This window comes from Musa acuminata, chromosome BXJ3-6, assembly GCF_036884655.1.
Source record: "Musa acuminata AAA Group cultivar baxijiao chromosome BXJ3-6, Cavendish_Baxijiao_AAA, whole genome shotgun sequence".
Lineage (NCBI taxonomy): Eukaryota > Viridiplantae > Streptophyta > Magnoliopsida > Zingiberales > Musaceae > Musa > Musa acuminata.
This window is the reverse complement of record NC_088354.1, coordinates 38,829,101-38,855,365: the sequence shown is the minus strand read 5'-3', so window position 1 is coordinate 38,855,365 and position 26,265 is coordinate 38,829,101. Positions and strand designations below refer to the sequence as shown.

General features: G+C 38.5%; 4 protein-coding genes across 13 annotated transcripts; 1 reads left to right on the top strand and 3 right to left on the bottom strand.

Annotated features, from left to right (window-relative positions):
• Positions 1-1,845: 1,845 nt before the first annotated feature.
• Positions 1,846-5,960, bottom strand: LOC135581493 (uncharacterized). Of its 4 annotated transcripts, none has more exons than XM_065153560.1 (4): positions 5,559-5,960; positions 3,807-3,876; positions 3,542-3,632; positions 1,846-2,119 (listed from the first exon to the last, which is right to left on the bottom strand). In XM_065153560.1, exons 1-3 carry the CDS (start codon positions 5,898-5,900, stop codon positions 3,577-3,579), a joined length of 468 nt encoding a protein of 155 aa, XP_065009632.1. In that variant the 5' UTR covers positions 5,901-5,960; the 3' UTR covers positions 1,846-2,119; positions 3,542-3,576. The 4 variants fall into 4 exon arrangements, with proteins under 4 accessions (XP_065009632.1, XP_065009631.1, XP_065009630.1 ...); XM_065153559.1 differs by having other exon boundaries at positions 1,846-2,087; XM_065153558.1 differs by having other exon boundaries at positions 3,826-3,876.
• Positions 5,961-6,646: 686 nt separating this feature from the next.
• Positions 6,647-19,123, bottom strand: LOC135639553 (SCAR-like protein 1). 2 transcript variants are annotated; one of them, XM_065153363.1, is made up of 14 exons: positions 18,747-19,123; positions 18,561-18,671; positions 17,553-17,632; positions 16,361-16,647; positions 16,013-16,243; positions 15,245-15,753; positions 13,912-14,069; positions 12,572-12,695; positions 12,366-12,492; positions 11,347-11,414; positions 7,551-11,259; positions 7,319-7,405; positions 7,139-7,246; positions 6,647-7,059 (listed from the first exon to the last, which is right to left on the bottom strand). In XM_065153363.1, exons 6-14 carry the CDS (start codon positions 15,574-15,576, stop codon positions 6,994-6,996), a joined length of 4,779 nt encoding a protein of 1,592 aa, XP_065009435.1. In that variant the 5' UTR covers positions 15,577-15,753; positions 16,013-16,243; positions 16,361-16,647; positions 17,553-17,632; positions 18,561-18,671; positions 18,747-19,123; the 3' UTR covers positions 6,647-6,993. The 2 variants fall into 2 exon arrangements, with proteins under 2 accessions (XP_065009435.1, XP_065009436.1); XM_065153364.1 differs by lacking the exon at positions 18,747-19,123 and having other exon boundaries at positions 18,561-18,731.
• A 130-nt stretch (positions 19,124-19,253) lies between these two features.
• On the top strand, positions 19,254-23,589 carry LOC135639554 (uncharacterized). Of its 6 annotated transcripts, none has more exons than XM_065153366.1 (7): positions 19,254-19,352; positions 19,454-19,530; positions 20,235-20,494; positions 20,703-20,784; positions 21,171-21,225; positions 22,778-22,916; positions 23,005-23,589. In XM_065153366.1, exons 3-7 carry the CDS (start codon positions 20,315-20,317, stop codon positions 23,068-23,070), a joined length of 522 nt encoding a protein of 173 aa, XP_065009438.1. In that variant the 5' UTR covers positions 19,254-19,352; positions 19,454-19,530; positions 20,235-20,314; the 3' UTR covers positions 23,071-23,589. The 6 variants fall into 6 exon arrangements, with proteins under 6 accessions (XP_065009438.1, XP_065009437.1, XP_065009439.1 ...); XM_065153365.1 differs by having other exon boundaries at positions 19,454-19,614; XM_065153367.1 differs by having other exon boundaries at positions 19,454-19,619.
• A 1,884-nt stretch (positions 23,590-25,473) lies between these two features.
• Positions 25,474-26,256, bottom strand: LOC103989899 (wound-induced protein 1; the record flags this gene model as incomplete). The annotated part of the gene is made up of 1 exon (XM_018828283.2): positions 25,474-26,256. A coding segment is annotated over one exon (546 nt), but the record flags the coding sequence as incomplete, so codon positions are not given.
• Positions 26,257-26,265: the final 9 nt, after the last annotated feature.

Below are 26,265 nucleotides of genomic sequence, written 5' to 3'. Positions count from 1 at the left end.
ACTAATGATAAGATTTAGAGCAAAAACCCGAGGTTAAATTAGGTTAATTAGAGTGCAAGCAAGCGGGGATGTGATCCGATTAAACTAATGGCTCCCACCACCAACCACCCACGTTTTAAATGTGACGCAACAGCTTACCGATGCGCTACGTCATCTCCTCTTGTCCGAATATTAAAGCACAAAGGTTCTAGAAACCATTTCAAGGGCAGTCTCGTCATTTCATCTGGAGTTCCTTGCGTGCCACGGCGACTGTGTCGATGCCACAAAGCTGAGCTGCAATTCGAGCTCATCTCCCTTCTCCCCAAATAATAATAATAATAATAATAATAAATCTTATGATCGGTCTCAAAATGCATAAACGTCACCGAATATATATATTTATATAGTTGCTTATTTAAGTTGTCTTGGAGACAGAGACAGATAAATCTTGCAAGCAAAACTATAGGATAGTAATATCAACAATAGAGGAGCAGTTTTATTCTCTCTCTCTCTCTCTCTCACTCATGGATTGCCTGCTACGGAGATGCGAGCGGTGGAGGATAAGGTTTGGACGAGGGAATACAACGAGTGGAGGGGTTGGATGATGATGTGACGATGCTTATCCCATCACTTGCAGCAGGAAAAAGACGAATGGGGGAACGTGATGCAGTCATGCATCCGCACTTACACGCAATCAGGAATAGTGTAACCTAATATATTTTCTTTATGAAGCATATGTTGATGAGAAAATAAGTGAGAGGGAGCTCATGTCAGATCAAAGAACGTGAAGCCATGGCTTTCCATGATGAACATCTTACTGTCGTTGTTGGAGCGAGCTGCTGGTGACGAGAAGAGTGCAAAGACGAGAGCCTTCTGGCTGTGTCAACGTGGCCTTTTTGGCAAACGACGTCGACGGGAACCGACCATCTCTTTTGTGCCATGTAGTGGTGTCTGGAATACATGGAGATGATGACGTGGAGAAAGAAGACAGAGCGAGCAGATGATGAGGAAGGGGATGGAGAGGGCGTCTCGTTGACGCTTGGACTACGTGAGATGGTTCCGTGTTCATCTAGAACAGATACCAACGTGACCTTAGTTTGATCTCTCGGATTACGTGAAATGGTTGGCAGTCGAGTGCTGTGCTGAAGATAACGTTCGATCGGTTCGATGTCATTCTACGCAATTTAATTTGGTGCTATAATCTATTCATGTAATGTTCACGAGGAACACAAATAATATTCTTCTTTCTGATGCATGAACTGTTCGTGCTTTGAATTTGGGTACTCGAGCAAAGACTCTCGTCGATTCTCTCGACGGTCAATTCACACATTCATCCTCTTATCTCGTGTCAACGAAGCAATTTCTCGAGTTAGATCTCTTAACTATTGTGTTTTACCAACCCCTACCAATCTTTGTGTTTTACCACTGGATTCAGCTGCAACAATTCCATGACATGAACAACTCTGGCCACAATATCCTGAAGTTGAAATCATAGTTGAAAGTGTATGAAACCTTCGTAATCTGCGTATTGACTTTGAGTCTCCATCCGAATACCGAGCTTGACATGAGATTTCTCCCCACACCACCAAAGTCCACTGGAAGCATGCAATAGTTGCAGCTTGGACTTCTCTTGGAGCTTTCAATGTAGCATTCAAGCTTCCTGGATGCTCGTCTCAATGCAATTATACTGAGAGCTGCACACATGTCCAGATGCAAATTGTGCTTGAGGTGTGGCCTCCTTTGCCTGTGGGTGATGACTTGAGCCACGCCTGTTGTCGGGTATGATTAAGGGGAGACCTCTCAAAATACTAAAAAGGCTCGAATGATACAAAAAAAAAAAGAATCACACATTTAAACAGGTCAGTATGTCCACATAAAACTCCTTTAAAAATGTCATGGCCTAAATAAAAGCCATGGAGGAATTCTGAAACTTGAAGAACAAAGTACATACAATATGATCATACAGTTCCTGGAAACCAAAAAGTGATACAGGCAAGAAAGACAATGAGCAGATGTTGAAGCACTGATTATAGGTTTGCACAAGGTTCCAACAAATGCCGATGATTATTGTGATCGGCGCACACCTGACTTAGCCATAAGCATGCCAACTGAGAAGACACAGCCAATGGATGTGGATTAGCTATTGACAAGAAGCAAGCAGAACAAACGAAATATGAGAGTTAGCAACTACACTTAATATAACAAACTTCAATAAATCTAGTAAATTAATATGTTGTCGTACAGTCGTTATATCCCACCTCCTAAAGGCTGCAAAGTGAGATCCAGTATGTAACTATCGTTGTATATCAGTGTCAGCAGCAAGATATATTTCAGCAAATTGTCAGCACATATGTCAGCACACATACAATTGATATGAACCCTGAACAGCCCAAAAGTTGCAAAAATTTGCTAGGTTATCTATTCATGGATATTATGAACCCATCACTTCCTCGCCGTGGGACCATTGAGGCATCAAGTATGTTGAATGTAGAGAAACATGAGAATGGAATAGCCATGTGTGGGCGAGCAATGTAGCCTGGAGACGAAAGGAGAGGGACAACAAGTCTGTTGAATGTAGAGAAACATGAGAATGGAATAGCCACCGTGTGGGTGAGCAATGTAGCATGGAGACAAAAGGAGAGGGGCAACGAGCATACAACAACAACAACAAGCATGAGAAATATTACTATAACAGATTCCTAAATGATATGACCTATGTTCTTAAAATGCAAAAATTCGAGATCATTTGCCTATAAGAAGCATCAAGAAGCAAAAAGAAGTCCTCTTTCTTGCTATTTAAAGTACATAACCAAAGAGATCGACGAGTGTCTAACTCGTAATCACATACTCAGGTATCCAACTCAGACATACATGCCCAAAGAAATTTGTAGGAAGGACACAAAAACCCCAGTAATTATAATTTGAAACTAAACACAACTTCACCAAACAATCAAATTACAGAAAAAAAGGTGAAAAAACATATATTAAAACATGCTCTGGAACATTCAAATTATTTGAGACTTCCAATCATAACAAGCACAAGCACAAATATTTCTGGAGAAACTAAGATTCTTCCTGCCACTCTATCATCTCAACCCAGAATCATACACATCACGAGGACTAACAACTTGTCATGAGAGCTTGCCTACCAATTCTATCTGAACCCGTTTTTCACAGTCTTGATGTTTTGGTCTCTTTGCTATTAGATCCAATATGTGGACTGCCTCATCGACCTCAAGGCATCCAAAAGAAAGACTTAAGCTCGTAATGCTGGTTATGTGTAAAAAAATAATAATTTATTAGAAAAGAATGAAGCACACAGAAACTTGGAACTCCACCTCTAAAAGTGACATGTTTATGAATTATCAATCAAAACTCATTCAAGCATCAATTTTGTCATTTTTCCTCCTCACACATCTAGTATACTTTATTTCTACAATAAACATGAAATAACATTTTAGTCCTGGTCACTGATCGCTTTACCCCTTGAACCCAATAGAACATCAATCCAACTAGAAGCTCAGCTTCAATAATGATATGAAAATAGACATACATAACTTACTTTAAAATGCTTTCTTCAAATTCAAGTTTCTTTGATCATGATTTAATGTTAATCTTCTCCTCCTCGGAATCTGAGTCACTGGCATTGTAACCTATCAAAAATAACAATACACGCAAACAAAGATAAGGAATATTATAGTTTATGAAAGCTACTACAGCAAAAATATGTCACAAAAACACACACACACACACGTGCACTGACCCCAAACTTTCTAGCATGTCTGTACCAAAAAAAGAAAAGGGAGGAAAAACATGTGGAACATTACCTGGACGCTTGTCACTAACCTTCCAAACTGATGAACGATAGTTGGATGCTTTTGTGATCCATGCATGTGCCTGAAAAAACAGATCCACATAAGGAATTTCACAAATGTGTTTCTTGAACATTCGTTTCAACAATTTTTTATTATAAAAAAGTCATATCTAGTTATAAAACTTTTAAAATTTGATGGAACTTTGTAAGGATTTTACAATCTTTAAAAGAATTGTTTCTCATAATTGCAGATACATATTTCTAAATCTATCTAGTTGACAAGTTAGACAATTGCCTCAAAGGGTTAATTGGACTTAGCATACAAGTCATGTTGACTTACAACTTTAAAAAAATCTATTTGAGTGGACATAATCAACCCTGGAAAAAAAAAATCAGAGTTATTCAGTCTCTCACAAAGGCCTTTTTTTTCAGGGTTATTCGGTCGCTCACAAAGATCTGCTGTTTTGAACCTGACCGAGTCCCTGCGCATATTTGGCCCACATCAGGTATTAGAGAGGTTGACATCACCCTAAAATTTTTCATGGGTAATTCATTTTCACCTAAAGAGCAGCTGCAGCACAGAAGTTTCAAAACTTGGATACTGATGGCATGATTGTTTGTCCATTCAAAGTCACGAGTCTCCTGGACAGTCCAGAAATGCACTAACGTCCAAGCATCAAGTGATGAAAAAAATAAAAGTCTCCTGGAATAGTTCCAAAAAAAGGTCTCAATGATAGATACCCAACATCTAAACTTGTATATAGGCTTTCCAAACCACAAACATGATTCTGACTCCCTCAATATAGATCTACCTCCACAAGTTTGGACCTTAAAGTCATGTCCACGACACTTGTAACAACATAGTATTGCTCTATAAATTCAGCACATCATGTGGAGAAACTTTGATCATAGTGTAATTAGACTACGATTTCTTTCCTTTACGTTCATATTTGCTAAAATCCAAACGAAAAAATGTGATTTTTGAAAAATCAACCTCTGAAGTCTGGACTAATCCTGTCAAAGTAGATCCAGAATATCATGGTGAACATCTTCAGGTGTATTATATTACCTATAGTATTTCATCTAAAGAGATACAATCAGTCAACTTATTAAAGAAGGGTATGCAAGAAAGCTGAACTCCATTTTTTGAGGCTATCACTACGTCAAACAGTCTCAAAGTTCTAAATGTGTTCTATGAGGCCACATGCGTAGGCTGTCATATGATTGCATCACCAGTATGTGATATGAATAAAAAACCAAAATTAACAGTATTTGCTAGTGGTTTCCAAGAGACTCAAGCTTCTCTTTCGGATATCCTAGCAACTAAGATTTAGTTTGTTGGATCAAACAGCCAAAAGACTATGATCAGGCAGAAATTTATCAACCAACATATCGAGATGCAGATGCTTCTACAATTTCCTCTATTTCAAAGCTGCCTCACACAATCTTCGATCATCTTTTGTGCGTTATCAGTTGCCTGTGGGTTCAGACAACCCAAAATACACAATAATTAAAAGCATATTTCCTTTTTCTCTAAGAATTCAAAAGCATATCTTCACATATCTTCTCTCCTATGCTATTAGGTACGGTCCACGATCGAACCCCCGACCACCAAGTTCCTATAAATCAAAAAGAGAACCCTAAATATGCGACTTTGTAGCCGAGACCAACGAGTTACCCTAAATTAACAAACCTACATCTCAAGAAACTCCGGCGTGCTACAAATCATGCTTCAAGAACACAAAACGACATCGATAACCCTCACCTTTTGCTCGTTCTTCGGGATTCCATAACCGTTATGGTACATCTGACCAACAAGGACCTGCATAGCGGCATCCCCGGCCCTCGCCTCCTTGAGCGCGTCCTGGAACCACCGGCGGGTGCAGTCGGCCACCACGTCCCTCAGGGGGACGCGGCTCTCCAGCCGCTCCCCTTCGTCCATCCCCCGGCCGGTGCCTCTGGAGGAGGCGGCGGCGGCGGCAGACTCCACGTTGCCCGGAGCCAGCGATTTGAGGGCGGGCTTCGCGACCTTGGCTCTTCGGATCGTCTCGGCGGCGACACGGCCGTATCTCCCTATATACTTCGTCGATAGGAGGCGTTTGTCCATAAAATGGAAGAATCCGAAGACGACGACGACGAAGAAGAAAGCCAAAAGAAAGAGCTAAGGTTACATCCATCATATTTTATAGGGGAAGTGGAGTCGCGAACGCACTTGGAAGCGCAGAGGGAGGTGAGGTGTTGCTTACACGCACCGCAGATCACGCGATACAGGCCACTTAGGTCTGCATCTAACGCTATTGGGCGCCTTATATGGGCCCAGAAATTTACAACCGTCTGATCCAGATCGCCTGCAGGTTGATGAGGTAAGAAGAGTACTCGGTTCGCTAACCGCTGCTCTACTCGGGGGTCATTATAGCATGAATCTAAATATATTTCCCTCTACAAATTCTAATTTAGCATAAATCTCTCCATTGAAGTATATAGAAGTATATATACATGTCTAAATCCTTCTTATATTTTAGTATCATCCCATTAGTATTAATTCAATAAACTTATAATAACTATTATAAGTCATAATTATCAATACCTTTAAAATATTAAAAATTAAATATTTTTTTTATCATCGATAAGGTTACAATAATCTAAGAGCAATTGAAGAGTTGGAGAGTCACATGTTTTGTAGGAACCCATAAACTGGATGCAACAATTTTCTTTAACAAGCATCTATAATAACATATTTCTGAAGGAATGCTAATGTAAAATAAAGCCTCCACATCATTATATTAATGATAAAATTGATGAACATTAACTGTAGTTACATATTTCTGAATTTTTAATATTTGCAGGGATATATAAATGCGAAACTTAATTTTAGAGGAAGAAATACAAAAATGACTAATTATTTATGCTACACTTAATTTTAGGGGAAGACAGAGAAAAACAACTCTTTTAACTTTGAAGGGACACAAATTACATCTCTCTTACAAACTTTTACAACCAACAATGACCTCATCATAAGATACATTTTCTTTTAACAAAAAAGATCATACAAGTAGAAGAAAATCCCACATCATGTACATTGCAGATGTGAACTTGATTCCCATCTTTGAGCAAAATCCATTCATTCTTTCACTGTATCTCAATAGGCGATATTCGATAAACAGCAAAGTTAATCCATTTGATATTTTCATCAGTGATTCTTATGAATCACTCCAGCTATCTTCATCATTGTCGTCGTCATCATCTTCATCACTTCCAGCACATGCCTGTATCGAGAAGTAATTTAGGAGAGAATGAGATTTCAAGAAAGAGGGATCATACGAAACAGCAGACTAATACACAAACCTGACGGATTGCATTTGCTTTCTCCAAAATGGCGATAACCTTTAGGTTTGTTGGAGGGCCACCCTTGAACCTAACTGCCGGTGCTACTGTTGGTTTCAGGCTGAAGGACTGAAAAAGTAGAGTTCATCAGTAGGTGATGATTGAAGACATTTTGCCTTGTTTGAATTACGACACACCAACCTTGTTTCTTATCTGCTCAAGAAATGACCCTGTTTCATCAGATTTTGGCATGGCTGAAGAACGAATTAGCTCATGTGCCTTCCTCAACTGCAATCATCAGTTTAAAGTAGACATCGTAACAAATTTCTATGTCAGAGCTCTTTCCTCAACCGTAAACTTATCAACAAAGTTGTTCTCCTAGAAAAAAAACCAAATGTTTCTTAAAGCACTTCGTAGAAGATAAATTATGCACCTTGCTTCTATCATGAGATACAATTGCCTCAATCAGGGGGTCATTAGGCCTATGGATAGCTGGGTGAATTTTTGTTGTTGGTTTCTCGTTCTCTGAAGTCTCTGTGGTTGAATCATGTACAGTGGATGAACTTTTTTCTTCTGTAGAAAGAAATCCATGTCTAGGGTTCTTAAATTTTGTCATGGGCAGTGGTGGAAGCCTTGGGGGTACAGCAGAACCAGTAACTTCATGGATGAATTTGTGCACCTCAACAGCTGAAGCAACTATAAATGGGATGGGGGACTTTCTATCTGAATTTGCAGCCCCATTCTGAGATCTACTTGAATCTAAATCTTGAGTTTTCTCATTCAAACATGGTGTTACCTCCGACAATTTTGAAGGTTGTGTTTCATCACTTGGTAACACAGGAACATCTTGAGAGCTTTTATTTTCCCCAGTTGATGGCACTTCTGTTGACTTCCAGATACCTTCTCCAATAGCATTGTGGTCATATACCTGCTTGTCCTCTTCACGTAGTGACTCTAAAGCTGGCCTCGTGATTTTTCCATCTGAGTCTAAGTTATCATGTTCATAGCTCTCCTTGACACTTGCTGGTACTTTACATGATTTCTGAGACCGCACAACATAATCTGACTCTGCTATTTCAATCCCTGTAGCTAGAAGCTTTTGTGAAGGTTCATTCTGAACAGCAGATATTGATGATATGGCAAGATTTGAGCCACTTGGTGGTTGTGCCACATTCCTACTGGACACAAGAGAAATCAGTGGAGGCTTTGTCAATCCCCATGGTATTGGTGGTAGATGAGCAATTTGTGATATGGCTTCAGTATTTTCTGATGTAGCACAATTCTCTGGAAGTGGTGAACCAGAAGCTAATTCTGGCTGTTGTTCAGAAGCTTGTTGTGGTATTGTATCAGCTATACAATTGCATTGAAATAGAAAAAATCCTTCACGATAAAGTCGACCTGATATGATATCCTTTGATGAAGGAATGTTAGGTTCACTAAAACTAACATCACTGTCATTGATATGGGGAACTGATTCTCGTGGATTGTGTGCAACATACAGCAGTTCATTTTCAGTTGATGAGATTTCTTCAAAAGGTTCAAGATGCTTACAGTCTTGTTGTAACAAAATCAAGTTTAGCTCACCATCACCTTGTGATTCGGACACATTTTGAGATAGTCCTGAAGGCTCAGCAAGTACCATGTAATCATTTGAACTCTTGGCGGGACACAATATAGATGCTTTTGAATCAATAGGGCATTCACTTTCTGAAGAATCCACAGGGATCTTCTTGTCAGCAAGTTCAGTTGAGTAAATACCAGTACTTCTTTGTTTGGCAGATGAATCTTCAACAGAATGAGGAGCAGAAGACTTAAGCTGCTGCTCATCTTGGATGAGAGAGACGTTGTCAGGATCCCTGCTCGATTCTTTTCCAAAAAATTCAAATGTTTCTGCAGTCTTTACAAGGACAATTTCTGGAATGATCTCCTTTAAATTCTCAGGAGAAGACTTTTGCAGAGGTTCTAAACCGGAACTAATTTTAGTCCCAAATGTTTCTGCTGGAATTAAAGATGGAGAAGACAAAGCTTGTTTATCTGAAGAGGTACAGATGTATGTAGAACTTGAATAATCCAACTGTGTTGCATCCTCTGAACAAGTTTGTTCAATGATTTTATGGGTTCTCTCGCCTAGATATGCGCCATCAGCAACCACTTGTTGCTGCAACTCTAAATTGAAGCTACAAACATCTGGAGAACAAATTGATTGATCACCATTCTCATTGTAGATATGAGCAACATCATTCTGACATGATGTGTTACCATTACATGATTTAATGTTCTCCACATTCTTCTGTGTGTCTGACATTGTTGATTTATGAGGCACAACCCTGAGATCAACAGTATGCATTGATCCCTGCATCATATCATTCTTTAACTTACCAGACAGGAAATGCATGTTATCAGGAAACGCTTCTTCTCCAGTGCAGCTCTGCTGAGATTTATCTGTGCCATACAGAGTATCCTCCTCAAAGTGTGACATGATAGAAATAGGTGTTTTTCCTGTAGTCAACGCATCAACATGTTCGAGAATTAGTACTGATTTTGAAGATGATAAACCATCATCACTTGTAATGACATTTCCTGATTCTGGATCCAATATAACAGGCTTCACAAGGAAACAAGCTCCTTGATCTTGTTTTGCTAACTCCAGAAATTTCACACCATTCATACTAAATGAAGCAGGTGAAACTACAATACCTGTGATACCTCTTTCGATAGTGGTTTCATGTTGTTTCTGTGAATGAAGCACAGTCCCATTTTTTGTGCTCGCTATGTCATGTGAACTTTGCTCCTTGATAGAATTGTCAGAATCAATTTCTTTAGTAATATCATCTTTCCTCGAGAGATTTTGGTCCATCATATGGTGTAGACAATCAGACACAACGCCAGGGTTTTTAGCAAGCTCTCTGTGTATCATGTTACTTCTTTCTTGAGAAGAAAGTTCAGAGTTCTTTTTTTTGCACTGTAACTCCCCATCCAAATGGATGACAACTTGGTCAGGTACTTTCTCAAGAGGAGTTGTCTCATTCATGCCCACAGTAACCAATGAGATCGTGAGAGTTGAGTCTGTGGTACACAAACTAGGATATGCTTCTCCATGTACAGCAGAGGTAGGAATATCTAATGTCATGACATCACATGCTCCGCTTATAAGTAAATGGTCGGAAAATTCACATTTTACCTGCTTATCATACGGCTGATCAAAATGGATTTCATTAGTTTCACCTAGGCCAACATCTGAATCCAAAGGAAAACCAGAGTCATTCTTATTCTCTTCTAGCAACTGTGCAGCTAAGTGACCTAAAGTATCTGAGAAGGAAGGATTTGCAGATCCTTTCCTGAATATTGTGCCGAAACCTGGCGACGAAGTAGAGTTTTCAATAGAATATTGTTCAAGATATTGAGCTTTCAACTCTTCCTGTTCCTCATTAGTATCAGAATCTGTTTCTCGAGATTCAATGCTATTAAAAACTGAATCCAGTTTACCCAGATTCTCAATATCTGTTTCTTTATTTGATTCTACGGTAGTAAGCGCATCCATGTAATTATCCAACTCACTAGAAATCTCATCAGAAAGATAGCCATCAGAACTGTTTTCTGATCTGCATTCAGCATAAGGTGAAAATCCATTTTGAATGAATTCCTGAGCAGGTAAAATATTTGAGTTCACTTCCTGAGAGTCATATGAATGGCATTCAGTTCTCTTTCTACTCTTGGAAAATTTTCTCTTTTCCTCCATCACGGAATAGATAGGATGCACTATTCCTAGTTCACTAGCTGGTTCAGACTCTTTGCCTGATAAGCCCTTCCTTTCTGTTTCCTGCTTCTCCAAGTCACTTGCAGTTGTCATTTCCTGCTTGGAAGTAGATGGGTTCCAGTTTTTCTCTATGTTGTAAGATGCATCAGCTACCATTTTATGCACCTCAGTAACAGATTCACCCGAGTCAGTAGATTTCATCATGACAGATTGGTTTACAGATAATTGAGAAAGCAACTGCTGCACTACTCGATGAAAATCGATATGATCCTCCATGTAATTTTTTAATCTATGGATAACTGATTCATTCAGCTGTCTTGGTTTCAACTTGACATGTTCCAAATGTACTTTAACAAAAGATTGGTCACAAATAGCAGGCTGCAATCTATATACAACAATCAAGTTATACCAAAAGAAAGAACCTTGGATGATGAATAGTTCTATGAAGGGTTCAGGAAATAAAGACAAATACCTGGAATCAATGCAAGGCATCACAAAAGGTTCAGGTGATTCACCATTAAAGGAGTATGATACCTTCTTCTGAATAGAGAAAAAGTGGTATTTTTTTCCTTAGTTTTTGAATGAAGACAATAAGTTTCACTGATAAAAGATCTTACCAAAGCAGAGAAAAGTCTACAAGAACAATTCTGCATCAGAAGATTGGATATAATGTCAAGTTGAAGCTTATTGTGCTTATGCAGAAAATTAGACACAATAACAAGAGTTTACTAAAATCACCGTTGGGATGGATTTACAGATGAAAGTATAAATTATTAAGCTGTAACTAAACTTGTAATCAACAGTTTCTGGACATATATCAATTCTTTGTCACTTAATGCTGATTTTGTTGCCAGAATAAGGCAGAGAGGCTGGCTATAATAAGTGAGTAGTGAATATGAAGATAATATAATTCTTGATTAAACTATGTAAAACTTGGATCAGATCAAGTATATAATTAAAAAAATTCCAAAATACGATACCATGACAATAAACATAATGCCTCTGAGGACCATGAAAGTAACATAACATAGATGTTTGCAGAATTTAACTTCTCTTGATGACGATGGAAACAGTTAATTTGGTCTTTTACTGGTTAACACAAACACTATCTCTGCTGTTTATTAATTTTGTGGGATATGTAAGGTCGACCTATGGTATTATTTTGTTTCTTTAATCAATTCAAATTGGGTAATTCTCTAAGGAAATTATTGTGAAATGATTTTATTCTTAATAAATACCAAAATTTCATTCTATATGACACAATACTGAATACAAATACATGGATAGGGGTTGAGTTTAAGAACAACCACCATTAAAGTTATAATCTGGACAAAGTCAAAGTTAACATCACGACATTGGCTCATTGTTTGTATGTTCATTTTCTATGAACTATAAGGAGAATCTACACGAAAAATTATACCCTACCTTAAAGAGAATGCAACGGAGTATCATTCTTCACAAGCCATTATGAAAGTTTTCTTGATTGCTCACCTTTATTTTGCAAGCTCTTTTTTCTGATTGAGCATTGTCTTCCACCAGTCTGGAGGCCAGCTCAATTCTAAAAAAAGATGGATCAGTATATCTCTTCAAACATGCTCCAGCACCAGCAAGATCATATCTGCGGAAGCAAGGAAGTAGTAGTTTATAAATAATGCACTTTCACATTGGATAAACAAATAACTAGAATAATACCATACTTGTCTAGCTTAAAGAAGTGTGGTGGACCACGACATTCTCTGTATGTTTCCATGATGAAGTGAGGCATATCTCCGGGAGTAATTATATTATGGTCTATTTGGAGATTACAGTGCCAATCAATACCTGCAAAATGATAAGATATTGTACTAATCATCTGGTGTCTTCTGAAATTAAAGGCTAGTTTTGTTTTATGAATCTATGAGTTCACTACAAGAGCTTCAAAATTATTGTTTTATATGTATAAAAGTTACTTGCAACTTAAATAAATTTCAGTTGATATTTAACCTCAATGCAGATTTACTCAAGTTGATAGTTGCTACAAACGTAAATCATATTCCTTTCACTCGGCAGTCATGGCATGAACTCCCAGGATAATGTGTTACATAGTGTCACGGACAAACTTCTAAACAGGATGTTCGATGTAATGCTTATGTATGTCCGTGTCTTTTGGTATATTCATTCTTTGCCTAGCATGTAGAGGGAAAGCCGAAGGCTTAATAGTCCCATTTTAGCTGGGTTTGGTAACCGCTTTAGGCTTGTAAATAAAGGTTGTGTCATGTGGACACTTGTGAGAGATTCTCGGTCTGTAATGGACTATTTTGACCTTTTGTTGTGCAACTGTTCAGAACTTGTAAAGTCTGTCTGTAATTTGCATTGTCTATGAAGTATTTTCGGAGATGTTTGCTTGTGGATCCCGAGTGAGGCGTTTTCTCTATCTCGTTCTCTCTTTTGTGGGTTCTAAGGGACCATGGGAGGCTTCAGGGAGGCTGAACTTTGCGGACGGACACGCAAGGGTGCCGCACGACTTAGGCAAAACCAGCTAAGTCCGTGACAATAGGGCGACATCAGCACTTTGCGAATGTAATAAGCACTTTGGCATGATTACATAAAGTTTCAGAATAAATATACATGGCAACTAAATAATGACATGCTATGTTTATGAAAAATCATTGCAGATGATAATCAACAAGTTGCATTGTCCAAAGCTGCCAAGCTTAAATATAACAAAATGATTTAAAAATGTTTTGGATGCATGTTTAGCACATGTATGATATGCAGCAGATAAAGTGCAATACCTTCTGAACAATGGAGCTTATATCAAGCAAAAAGTGAGATTTGTGGCTAAATTTAGAAACCTGTGCTAATATTTTAAACCTTTGTTGTTTTTATATGGTGTCGGAGGTGGGCAAAACATTGAAAAACAATGACTCAAGAAATTGGAAAGTAAATTGTTTAGGATGGATTTTAGGTACATTGTTCAAATCTTCATATAGAAATGAAAGACTGCATTTTACTTTGTCCACATTAGAACTTCAAAAAACATAAAGTCAAAATTAACCTTGCTTGTAAGACAAACATGAAGAGGCACTCTCAGATGAAAAGCCAATTGATTTTAGATCCATCTCTAGCTGTTGGACTTGAAGTAACAATTTATGCCCTCTAGAAGCAGTGTTTATCACTTCTTCATACAAATTGTGGAATACCTCTGCAGCAAATCTGTAGGGAAAAACTGTACATGTCACAATGTTGTGAATATGTATGCAGTAAGAAGGAGATCGAATCTGCAAATTTACATTCTGTGCCCAGAGCTAAGCAATTGCACCGAGTGACATAAACCTATCCAGATTAAGAGAGGTTCTTTAGCATCACATATTGGCAAAAAAGTTTTTTAAGAAGATGTCGTGACAAATTTCATCTGAAAATTATCCAAATTATATAATGTATAGTAAAATTGTTGAATCTTTGTGCTTCCTATGGCATTGATGAAACCAAGGTAATTATGTCTTCACTGAACAGAATGCAGAATTCTGGTAATGATTTAAGTATTCAATATAATCAGCTTTTCAAAATTAAGAAATTCCTGCAAAAAGTCACCACTGTAGACTTGAGTTAAAGAAAAAAATTGTAGTATCCATGCTATCCTGCAATGTAAATATCCTAGGATAAAAGAAGAAGCTAAGCAATTTGAATAACTAGGATTTTGTGGGTAATTAATCATGTTCTTTAGTCATCGACCACTGTTAAGACACCAATTTTCCTTGTGTATTACACCTTATAACGAATAGTCTTAAAACCTTAGTACAAATTACACCTCGCATATTTACTCAAGTAGTTCATTCACCATCATTCATAGTTCAAAAATAACAAATATATTGAATTGCTCCTTGTTCTTCTATTCCAGCAACTCAACTCATTGACTTATTTATGACAAAATACCAAAACGATCTAACTCGAAGGCATAGATTGGAAATCCACTTCTCATGTCCATTACACATTGATCATAAGCGATCCAAGTACACACATTCCACCATGTCTCTGATTGCCCCTTTATCTCCACCGCAATATACAAAGGAAACAAGAAAGAGATACAAAACAAAGGGTTAGTACGCATAGATATGGAGTCAACCGTATTTGTCCGCAAGCAAAACATGGAAGGGCACTATCCAAGGAAACATCATTTGCGACCATTTCGATAAAGCAATTCAAGAAAACGAAAAAGGAAAAAAAAATCAGAAAACAAGCACAAGATAAATCCATAAACGCGGTCTTTCACTTCTCATTTACCTACGGAACCCACCCAGAGAAAGGAACAAGGGGCAAATGACACGGTCCAATCAACAATGCCTGGCCTCAGAACGAGAACGCATGGAGAATAACAGGAAGAAACGTACTCTGCGAGATCGCCGAGCTGCCTCAAGAGGCCGACTAGTCCAGCCGCGGCGACGCCTTCAAGAAGTGCTTCCGGGTCATTCTTGTCCGCAGCTCCATAGAGCTCCGAGCCCCCCAATCCATACTCGTTCCTTATCCGGTATCTGATGGTCGGCATGGTGTCCGAAGTCCAGAACAAGGAGCGCCGACGACCGAAGACTCCCTTCTTCTTCTTCTTCTTCGCTGGAGTCTTTCCGCTATGCATTCGCCATTTGGAGCCAAAGAAGCCGAGTTTTCTTCGAGCAGAGAGAAGGTTAAATTTGGAACGTTCATTTACCAGCGGACCCACCTCCATTATGACACCAGGACCGTAGATTGTGAACTTAATCCGCTGTTTGTGGTTGAGTCGATAGTACCAGCCTACACACTCCGCAGTTAATGCCTACTAGAATGTTGCGGATCCAATCGGGTCCCCTTCTGCTTCTTTATTCGTTGGTCATCCGAAAACAAAAAACAAAAATTTCCTGTTCCGCTGTTAAGAGTCATCGAAACATGAAAACACTTCCAAATCGCACTTCAATTTTCTCGAGAAATAAAGACGAATCATGCTCGAATGAAAAATCCGATTTAAAATAAATAAATAAATAAATATATATATATATATATATATATATATATATATATATATATATATATATATATATAATGATGAGCCAAAGATTTGATGAAAAATAAATGTTTTATGTTAGAATTCGGCAACACAAACAAATTAGTGGCAGTCATGTACGTACCCACAAATGATGGAAGATTAAAGACTTCTTTCACGTACAAGCTACTACTCCACCACCCAGGGTTGGCTGGCCACCGGTCTCGTGTATCGAGCATGACTGCGATCCTATACCCACTCTGCAACGACGTGTGGACCTGTTCTTCCACTCTCTCTCGTTGTTTATTTCCCCAGTGGAAGGAAAGCAATATGCTTCTCTCTTTGCTTTCAAGACTTTGTTTCTTTGGAAGCATTCCTATAAATGATGTGTGTTTAAGCAAACACAGAGAGAATCCAAGATAGAGAAATTAGTTTAACGCATGGGCATGAAAAGGAAGCATCAATCAGTGTGGAAATTCTTAGCTGAACATACCTCCTGGGAGAAAGTGGATCCCTTTGAGTCACCGGAGTCGGTGCCCTCTACATCTGAATCGAACACGTTTTCCAGTGGTGTCAAAGTGCGAGAGGGTGTTCTTTCATAGAATGTAGCTATCAGGTTTTCTGATGTGATCTTGAAACCATGAAGAACCTGCATAGAAATCGAGGCATAGAGGCGGCTATCAGCAATCTCCACCAAGGCAATTTTTGACTTTGCCTCATGACTAGGGTCCAAGAGATCTCCCTGCGCTGGTGCATCTTCGGTCTTCTACGGCTTAAGTTCTTGCAGTAAACAAACATCATTAGGATCTAAAAATTAGCAAAAAGAATTATGATATAATCACTTCTACAGGCATCAAGATCAGGAAAAAAGCAGAAGTTCTAACATCAATGTGTCCTTTTATCATGAATGAAATCTCATTGGAATTAATAACTTTAGGACTCGAGGAGAGTGAAAATGTAGTAATATACGTGCTGGGTAAAGCATTGGGCTAAGCGATCGATCTTACTCCAGCTGCTCACCACCAAATCGGGATGAGGCTTTGACTTGAGTTTATTTCTAATTTTGACTGGACATACATTCTTGGCATGTTTAACAAGCTTAGCATGGCACTCAGGATAAAACCTTGAACAAGTTAGTTCAGAACTGAGCCGGACACAGTTCTAATTCTTTCTAGATCACAATTGTGATTATCACCTCTAATAGCAAAATGGTCACCTCGTATAAATGGCTTTTAATAAAAAAGAAAAGACAGGTTTAGCTCACTAACAAAAAGAAGAGACTTTGCAAAAGTCTTGAACTGAGCAATCATTCAATGCTACATGAGGAGAAATCTTTCCTGTGATGAGTGATACTACTTGATCTGCATCGGTTGATACGAGTTGTAATACCTCCAGTTCATAACAACCATTTAGCAAGAATTTTTTCTTTTGTTTTCCTTTGAACTTCCTAATTCAAAAGGTTATATCCGTTTTCTCTAGGAGATATAAACTTTCAACATATTACCCCACCTTTTCCAACTATCTTGTTTGAATTGCATGATACTGAACCTTTTAGGACTAGATAACGATGCTATGGAGTTTTCGTTGGAAAATTGAAAATCTAACACAACAATGCAGTCTTAATAGAGTCATTGAATTTGGAAACGTTAAGCATGTGGCACTTAGAAAAGTGGTTATAAACTTACCATCAGCCGATAAAAACTGGTTTGTACTAATCTCCTAGCTGAGGCAGCTTTGGGTCTTGTTAGCATGTAGGCAACTTGACCTAAAAGAAGGCAGAATAGTGAGTGAGGCTCCAGCCATCTGGGATCTAGGAGATTTGGGTTCATTGATAAGGCTATTTTTAGACATGAATCATGACTCATGATATCCAAGTTGCAATAGAGCCAAAGAACTCGGACACTGTTTATATCTATTGAATTTTCTACAGTACTAAGAAAATGAAAACTAATTTATTGCATATATATATGTGCACATAGAATGAGTTCGAATGCTCAAAAAGGTTATTGAGTCAATTGTACTAAGTACACAATGTTTAGAAGGAAAAGTAAAGCAGCACGAGATCATTTATTTGAAGATTGAAGAACTGAAGCAGAAAGAAACACTTGCAACAGTGCTGCCAGCTTAGTTAAACTAACCATTGCATTAACAAGGCAGATAATTTCTTGCATTTCTCATGATGCAATACTAGAATCTGTAGCTTCAATATAAACTACCAATGCTTATCTTGAAATTTAGCTCTGAACATGTTTTAGGGCCACCATGTCGGAAATCCTTTCATTGGGAAAATAAGCATAAATAGATTCTCTCACAAACAGAGAATTGAAAGTAAATCATGCTACAAAATTTGACCTGTGTGTACATGGTAATACCAAATCAACTCAAAAAGGTGATGACACATTATAGGATAAATCTTTTAGAGTTAGGTTAATAGGCGAAAGTTCTTTTTCGGTGAGAAGTACAGATTCAACAAGGGCATCAAACATGAAGCAAATATCCTATTGCCCACTCCTCTACAGAAAATAACACAATACAGTCATTTAATACCATATAAACTGAGAAAAATGCAAGAAAAACAACAAAGAAATTTGCTTTTTGTTGAACCCTAATCTAATGTATTAACATTCAATTTTCCATTTTGATCCATCAGCATGTAGAAATTAGCCAAGAAAAGCATCAGCTATTAAAAAAACCTTTTTTAGAAGCAAATCTTGATAGTATCTCTTGCTAATAAGACAATCTGCCCTCATCGAAACAGACGTCTCCCGTCGTGTTCGATTCGACATGGAAGCCAACACGAACACCTACAAGAAAGCGAAAAAAAAAAAAGATCGAGAAAACCCAGCAATCGATAGAATCCAGAAGACAGAAAACACTACCTTCTTTCTCATTCTCCAAGTAGATCGATTTCTCCGGAGGTCTAGACGCCATCGCGAGGAAGAAGAAGAGGCAGAAAGCGCGCAGCTCCGCTCGCTTCTTCTTCGACGGAGGAGGCTCGTGTCTGTTACATGTAAGCGACCGGATCTAGAACCGCGTTATCCAAGATCCGATATCGAAGGGAGCGGACTAGGGTGGCAACAGTCCGATCCGGAAACCGGATTAGTAAACGGATCATATATACAGATGAATCCGCATCGCCGCGGAGTTATATACTAGTTATAGGTAGGATGGCTGATCCTGCGACTTGACCAAACGACCAAACACAAGAAGGGCCTCCCATTAGTTGCCATCTGTGCTTATGACGTCATCACTTGACACCCGATAAGTGCTAGGCGGATCGGAGCTGCGAAAAAGGAATCACGGAATCGGATTGAAATCGATCCGATCCGTTCACCTAACGGGCTAGTGGATCTGCCACGGATGGATTCCCATCTTAAACGGCCGAGATCAGATCAATCCTGGCGTTTGGGGAGGCGCTCGTCGACGACTCACCGCGTTCGAGCGATTCGAGCCCTAATCGAAGCGTAGGGCTTCTCCGAAACAAGGTATCCATCTCTCCGCTTCCTTTTGGATCTTGATAGAGGAATGAATTCGTTTTTGCGTGGTAAATCGCCTTTCTCAACAAGGCATATGACCCAATCTTCAGTGGAAGCTTCGGGTGGTCTTCCTTCAGAACGCCTCAATCCGATCTCCTCGCCAATGGAACAATCTACGGCGATTCAGGTTTTTACCTCCTTTGATCCGGCAGTAAATAGCTAGAAGGGTGGCAATTTGCTGCAAAACCTATAATGCGGGCATTGAGATGCAGTTGAGTATGTGGAGTTGCTGTAGTCTGAACTTTCATTAGAACTTTCTATATTTTTCTTAACTTTCTTTAATTTTTTTTGTTATTTTTATGAAAAAAGGATGAGATATATACTACACTAAATCAAAGACGTAGTTTAAATCTGATTAAGAATGGATGCAATGTCATCATAGATCCTTGCTTAAGGCAATTCTATTGGTATGATCAATATTTTCTATTAATTAATTCTATGTTATATTTATGTTAACTATAACTCATTATTATAGTTCAGTGTTTTCATATTTCATACCATTTGGGTTCCTTATTTCTCTTTAAGAACCTTCCATAGTTATGACTTGTTCACTGTACTAGATTAAAACATCTGTGCAAATTTTGTATGTTATTTCTTATATTTTTTTATTATTTCCCGATATCACTTAGTAAAGAATGATTCTTTGTTAAATATAACTTTTCTTAGTCTTAAGAAAGAAATAATCTACATATACTAGCCTAATATTTATAAGTGCATTATCTTAGGATTGTATGCAAGACATGCTGTTGCATTCATAAATGACAATTAGTTTTTGATGCTATGATTAGAAGGAATTACTGAGAATCAGTTCACTTTTATTTATTTATGAAGGTACATATATATATTGTGGGCATATGAGATGGGGATAACCTACTTCAGGCGTCAAACATTTCCATGATGATTGAGATACAATGTCCAGGGGTCTAGCTTCTAATAGCAAATACAGCTATAACCACCTTAATGGGAAAGGTGCATCTGAAGCAATTGATGTACATGATATTACAGTCAAGAAGAGCAGATTACGAATTTTCTTATCATACTTTGGGGCTGCTGTGTTTCTTACAGCTACCTTCTATTTAGTTGTGTTGAAGGTATCCACTAATCATCCTTCTGGACTTCTCATGGCTGATATTTCTCATATTATATTGTCTATCTGTAGTTTTTATTTGCCAATAGACAAGTTTCAGGGAAGACTGTATGTTTTTCCTCTTATTTTAAAGAATGATTCTTTGGGCAGGCCATGGAACAATGTTGCTCTTGCTGTTATTGCTGATATTTTTCAGCATTTTTGTCTAACAGGAATTGTGTATCAGCTCCATTTGGAGCATTCTTGTGTGTTTTTCCTTGGCCAAAGTTCTGCATCACAAGCCTATCAAGAAAGGTGAAGTATCAGAATCTTTTATCTGTTTCTTCGTGCTTTATTTTTTTTTTTTTCTTTTGATGCGTTATATACCTCTTTCATGCTTGAGTTGGTTAATTCGCATGAACAGAAGTCATATCTTTATAATATAGTTGTCGTTAAACAAATCAAAACTATGTCATATTGGATGTAATAACTATAATGCTACTTTTGTGCACCCATTTATATACTCTATTACAATACGAGACAAGACAATATTGCTTGGTTGATGGTCAATGAGCTTTAAGCCAATGTAAGGCTACGTGTGATTTGTTTACAGTAGGTATTAGGTAGAACTGTTCAGATGATTTGTGGCTTTTTTGCTGGAGACCTCATTCCTGACATATGGTTTCTCTTAAATTTTGTAGAATCAGTGGTGATTATGCCAGCATTTGGTGTTCAACTTGAAACTCATTACTGGAGGTAAATTTCAGTTTGTCTGGATCCCATGACATGGCATTGGTACCTAGTTTATGTCTTCCTCATTTATTTTCAACTTCTTGGGTACCATCAAAGTTATTTCTCAGATTAGAATTTTGTACTCTTTGGTTCCTCGCTAAGGATTTTCACTGCTGTCTATATTCCTTACAGTTTCTTATATGGCTAACTGCAAGGTGAGCTCATGGGTGTTTTTGCAGACTTTTGAGTGAATTTTCCCAGAAATTATCTTATATAAAGAGCATGTTCCCCGTGGGTGCTATCTAGGTCGGCATTGTATGGAAACACCTCCGACCTCTTAGTCCTTGCTAATTCATTTAAAGAAACATAGAACTATGTTGCTCCACCATGTTTCTCATTGGCGCCGTTGGAAGCTCGAAGAAGGAATAGATAAGAGGGCCCCATGGACAATGTGGTCAGAAATCTATAGTAGAGTCCAACCAAAATAACCACAACTTCAAATATCTTACCAAACCATTTAGAGCTCTATGCCCGTTTATATGTTTTCCATCTAAATGCCATCCATTTTCCTATCTTATTAGTCTCATGATATATTGTACTTATAGTATGGTTTAAGCCTAAGAAGCATAGGCATGTGCCTTTGGTGGACATGTCCGTGTCCGACACGTGTTGGACACTCACGTGTGGCGTTGCGCTCGTGTGGTCCTCACGTGAAGGCCATATGCTTCGCAAGAAAAGAAATCTAGAGATCGTCACATGGAAACATATATCAATTGTATCTGAAGGCTGTTAAATATTATTTGATGATTTTAATTTTTTCAACCTATATAAAGATATTCATTTGTTCACGTTGTTGAGTTCATAAAATTTACGTTTAAATACAACAAAATTCATGTTAATCGAATATTATATATGCATATATATTAAAAAATATATGTGTCATCACCGTATCCGGGTCCTAATTTTATTAAAAATGACGTGTCATCGGGTCCGTGTCCGTGTTTCTTAGGTTTAACCAATGCTTTCATCAATAAAATTTTAAAAAAAGGAAAACCTGTGATCGTTATAACTAATCATTAATTAACTATAAAATCTAGCAGATTTTTTTTCTTGCTTGATGCCACATTGATAGTACTAGCTTTCTCCTTTACCAGGTCAAGTGAGCATCTGATTGTGGTTTAATGACAGTGTGGGGCCTGGTTGTGTCCAGGTGGCGCTGGTTAAGAATTAGGAGAGAGGGTTATGAACTTTGTGAATTCACTGCTGCTGGATGTTTATCTGGATTTTCTACCTGAATGTCTGAGTCATTATGTTTATCTTTGTTTTTGTTATTCTTTTTGCTTTTTAAAAGCATATTCCTATTAACTTAAAGTGAAACTATGTGTTCCTCACATGATATTGACACCGTGAGCTATCTTTCATCTTGTCTCCAATAGGATTTTGAAGTAACACATGCATTCTCTGTTTCTCGATGGTGACACAGATTTCATTCTAGATGGCTCTAAAGTCTTCTTATATCATTTTAGTCTTATTCTTCTTTTTTTTGGGTCTTCTAAATCCACTCTTTTTTCCTTAGTGGAAGGGTCATCCGCCGTTTTGTCCCCATCAGCAAGATACTCAAACCAGTGTTGAATGAATGTGTGACTCCTGTAACTTGTCACTGGAGCTTGGCTTTAATTCTGCGTGACGAGGATGAGCTTATGTTAGTTTTCCAGGTAATCGACTGATCAGTGTTGCCACTCTTTATATGATCAGTACTTTTAAGTGTATGTCCGATTCTGAAGACCTTTACTAAATTTGCAGAAATTGCAACCACCCGTAAGGATGTTGGTCCCTGTGTGGAAAGCCTTGTGTGCTGCCAGCCACTGACTGCAAAAGAAATCAGCACCATCTGAACGCCTGTGCAGGTAATTCTGCATAGTTATGCTTCAGGGAAGTGAATTGTGAGGGAGAAACTCTATGAAAAGCGGATGTTGTGAGAGAGGCACCCAAGGATGTCAGCAACCTGTTGTCTCATGCTGATTCGAATGCAATGGTATAATATGTTATCATTTGAGGCAGTGTTGGGTAGCATATATCTTGCATTTGACACTGACTAGGGCAGAAAACCTATACGGTTTCTCTGCCTATAAAAGGAAATTAAATCCAAGGTCTTCTAGATGATGACCTGCAGCTTGGGTACTTTGTGGTATCCTTGCAGCCCATTCGGATACATGATGAACAGCTGAACCTGCAGGTCTCAAACGGTATGATAGATAAGATGGTTGTGTATCTGCGCCCATATGGTGATTACCATCTTCGTTGTTTTTCCTCCTGCTGTTTTAGAATCTTGGTAGATTACTTGTTCTTGGAACTCATAATTGTTATACCATTCTTCATTTTGTTTTATGGTTTGTTTTAGTAATTGGTCACATATATTGTCATTGATGTCTTGTTCTTGGGTTCTTGCTACATGATGGACAATAAATTTGATACCAAGTGATTGATTAAAAAGTTACTCTGCCTAGACCTTGAAGAAGAGGTTTATGATAACACATGTAGGTCACAGTCTCAGGGTGTATGATAATGGAGGATTTGAGATGGGTATGTCATCATCTGCAACATACTTATTGGAGGATTAATTGATTAGAATAAACCTTTCTTTGTATCTCACTTTCAGCATTGGTAATGGTAGGATTAGGAAATACGAATGCTTGAGATGCATGCTGACACCTTTCTTTTAAGTCTATGAAAGTAGTATGCTTAATGATACTTTTAAATTAAGGATCATTTATATTACTAAAGCTCAAAGTTAAATCCTGGGATCATAAATTTGTATCTCGGATGGCCAACACTCGTAGGAAATAGAGGAAAAAGATGAGCAACGTCAGTCAGGTATTTCTTTTCCTTGTATAGTGTGTATTCGCGTGCGGACACGCACGGCAATATTCCAATCAGTTTAAACGTCAGGTATGAAGTGTGGGTGTGCGTCCGTACAAGCCTAACATTCGTTCATCAGAAGGCATATTCCAATCGGTTCCTTACTGGAATTTGGAAATCTAGAAGAGTCGTAACTTTTTCACGTGGAATACAGCATCAAGTGATGGCTTTTACGACCTAGCAAGTGCTAATTATAGATTATCTTAGCTTTATTATTTTGATTTTTATATTTTAAAAGGATACATTAGTATTTTTATGATTACAAACGATTTTATCAATACATGAAAACAAATGATAAAAAGATAATCTTAATGTTTCAGTTGGTGAGACGATGTTGTTGGAGATCGTAATGATTGTTGTGGATAAGGAGAGTGATGGTGAAGGTCATTTTGCATCTATATCGACAACGATATAATTATCGAACAATAAAAGGGTTATTTGACATCTACATCAACGATCCTTTCATTGCTCGAAAATTACGTCGACGTTGATATAGTTACTAAGTGATGAAATAGTCGCTCAACATTTGCATTAGGGTTGATGTAGTTGTTGAGTAACATCACTCTACATCTTCGTCGACATCGATGCAATTATCGAGTGACAGAAGAGCCACCGATAAATATTCTAAATGGTTCTTCCATCGCTCGACAACCATGTCGACATTGATGTTTATGCAGAACTAAAATATTAAAATTATTTTTTTTATTTTTTTTTTATTATAAAATCGATGTCATTAGGATAAATAAACATAAATATTTGATTGGATAAATGAACATAAATGTTTCAGGAAGATAGATAAGATCTCTCTCTCTCTCTCTCTCTCTCTCTCTCCATCTTTTTATTTTTTTAATTAGTATCTTCTTATCACATAAGTATAAGTGATGTGGGACAAGTGATCAATAGGTTCAAATGACTAAACGATTCCTTATAAAAGTGAGCTTATATTGCTCGTGGCATCTACCAGCGGTTCCCTCCGCACAACATGTGGAGCATCTATATATGCCCCCTGTCTAAGAATATGATCATCGATACAACTTATGGATGCGATGCAAATAAAGTTGCGACATCAACATCACGAGGAATATGAGTATAAATTATCAAGCTCTTCACCAACATTCACATAATCTCAATGTCCTTTAAAATTTTTGTTAGGGTTTTAATATTTATTAATATTAATAATAATTAACTTGAATTTTCTAGATAAGTATTTATGAGTATTTGTGAAGGATCTTAATTTTATTTTTTATTATAAATTATAAAGAGATATGCAATATTCCCAAACTTTTCTTTTTGCAAAGATAGTTATATGTATCTTTCGTCTATATATGCAATATTCCCGAACTATTCAGCTGCTTCTTATGAATCACCACTAACACATCTTTTATTCGATAAGCAACCAAGCAAACGTACATCGCGCAACGAAGAGACACAGACCACACCCTATGACATGCAAAAATACCACACAACCTACTACTGTGACACACCCAAAGAGACTCCTACAGACCAAACCCTCGACTCAATAACGACAGTGGTGCAAACCATACAGACTCGAACTATTTGTTCGTGTCGAGCTTAACTGGTTATATGCATTCATATAGCGAGCACAAGCCCAGGAAGTGACTTCGGGGCACGCCGGTGCAGTCTGCTTTGCCACACGGGCAGGCAGCACTGAGTCGACCTAGCGGAACCGTCGGTGGGTGCCGGGGCCGAGTCGCCGCCGAGTCGGGTGACGGTGAGGGAGGTATTGAAGTACTCCCGGACCTGGGTGATGACCCCACCGGGGCCGACGGTCCAGGCGTGGATCCACACCACCGCGCCGGGGCCGCAGCCCTCGGCGAGCACGATGGAGCCGAAGGCGGCGACCTCCTGGGGACCGGGCTGGAAGGTGACGATGTCACCCTCCTCTTCCTCGCCGGTGAGCAGGCGCCTCAGGTGCTGGCGCTCGGGCGGGCCATGGAACCACCACTCGAGGTCCGGCGCCAGCAGCCGGTGCACTCTTGCGACGTCCCGGCGGTTTATGGCCTCATACAACTCTCGCACCACCGCCTTGTTCTTCGCCTCTGTCCCCTCCAGTATCTCTCCTCCTCCTTCTCGGTTGCTGTTAGCCAGCTCCGGTAGCAGCCTCTTGGGCTCAGATCAACTCCT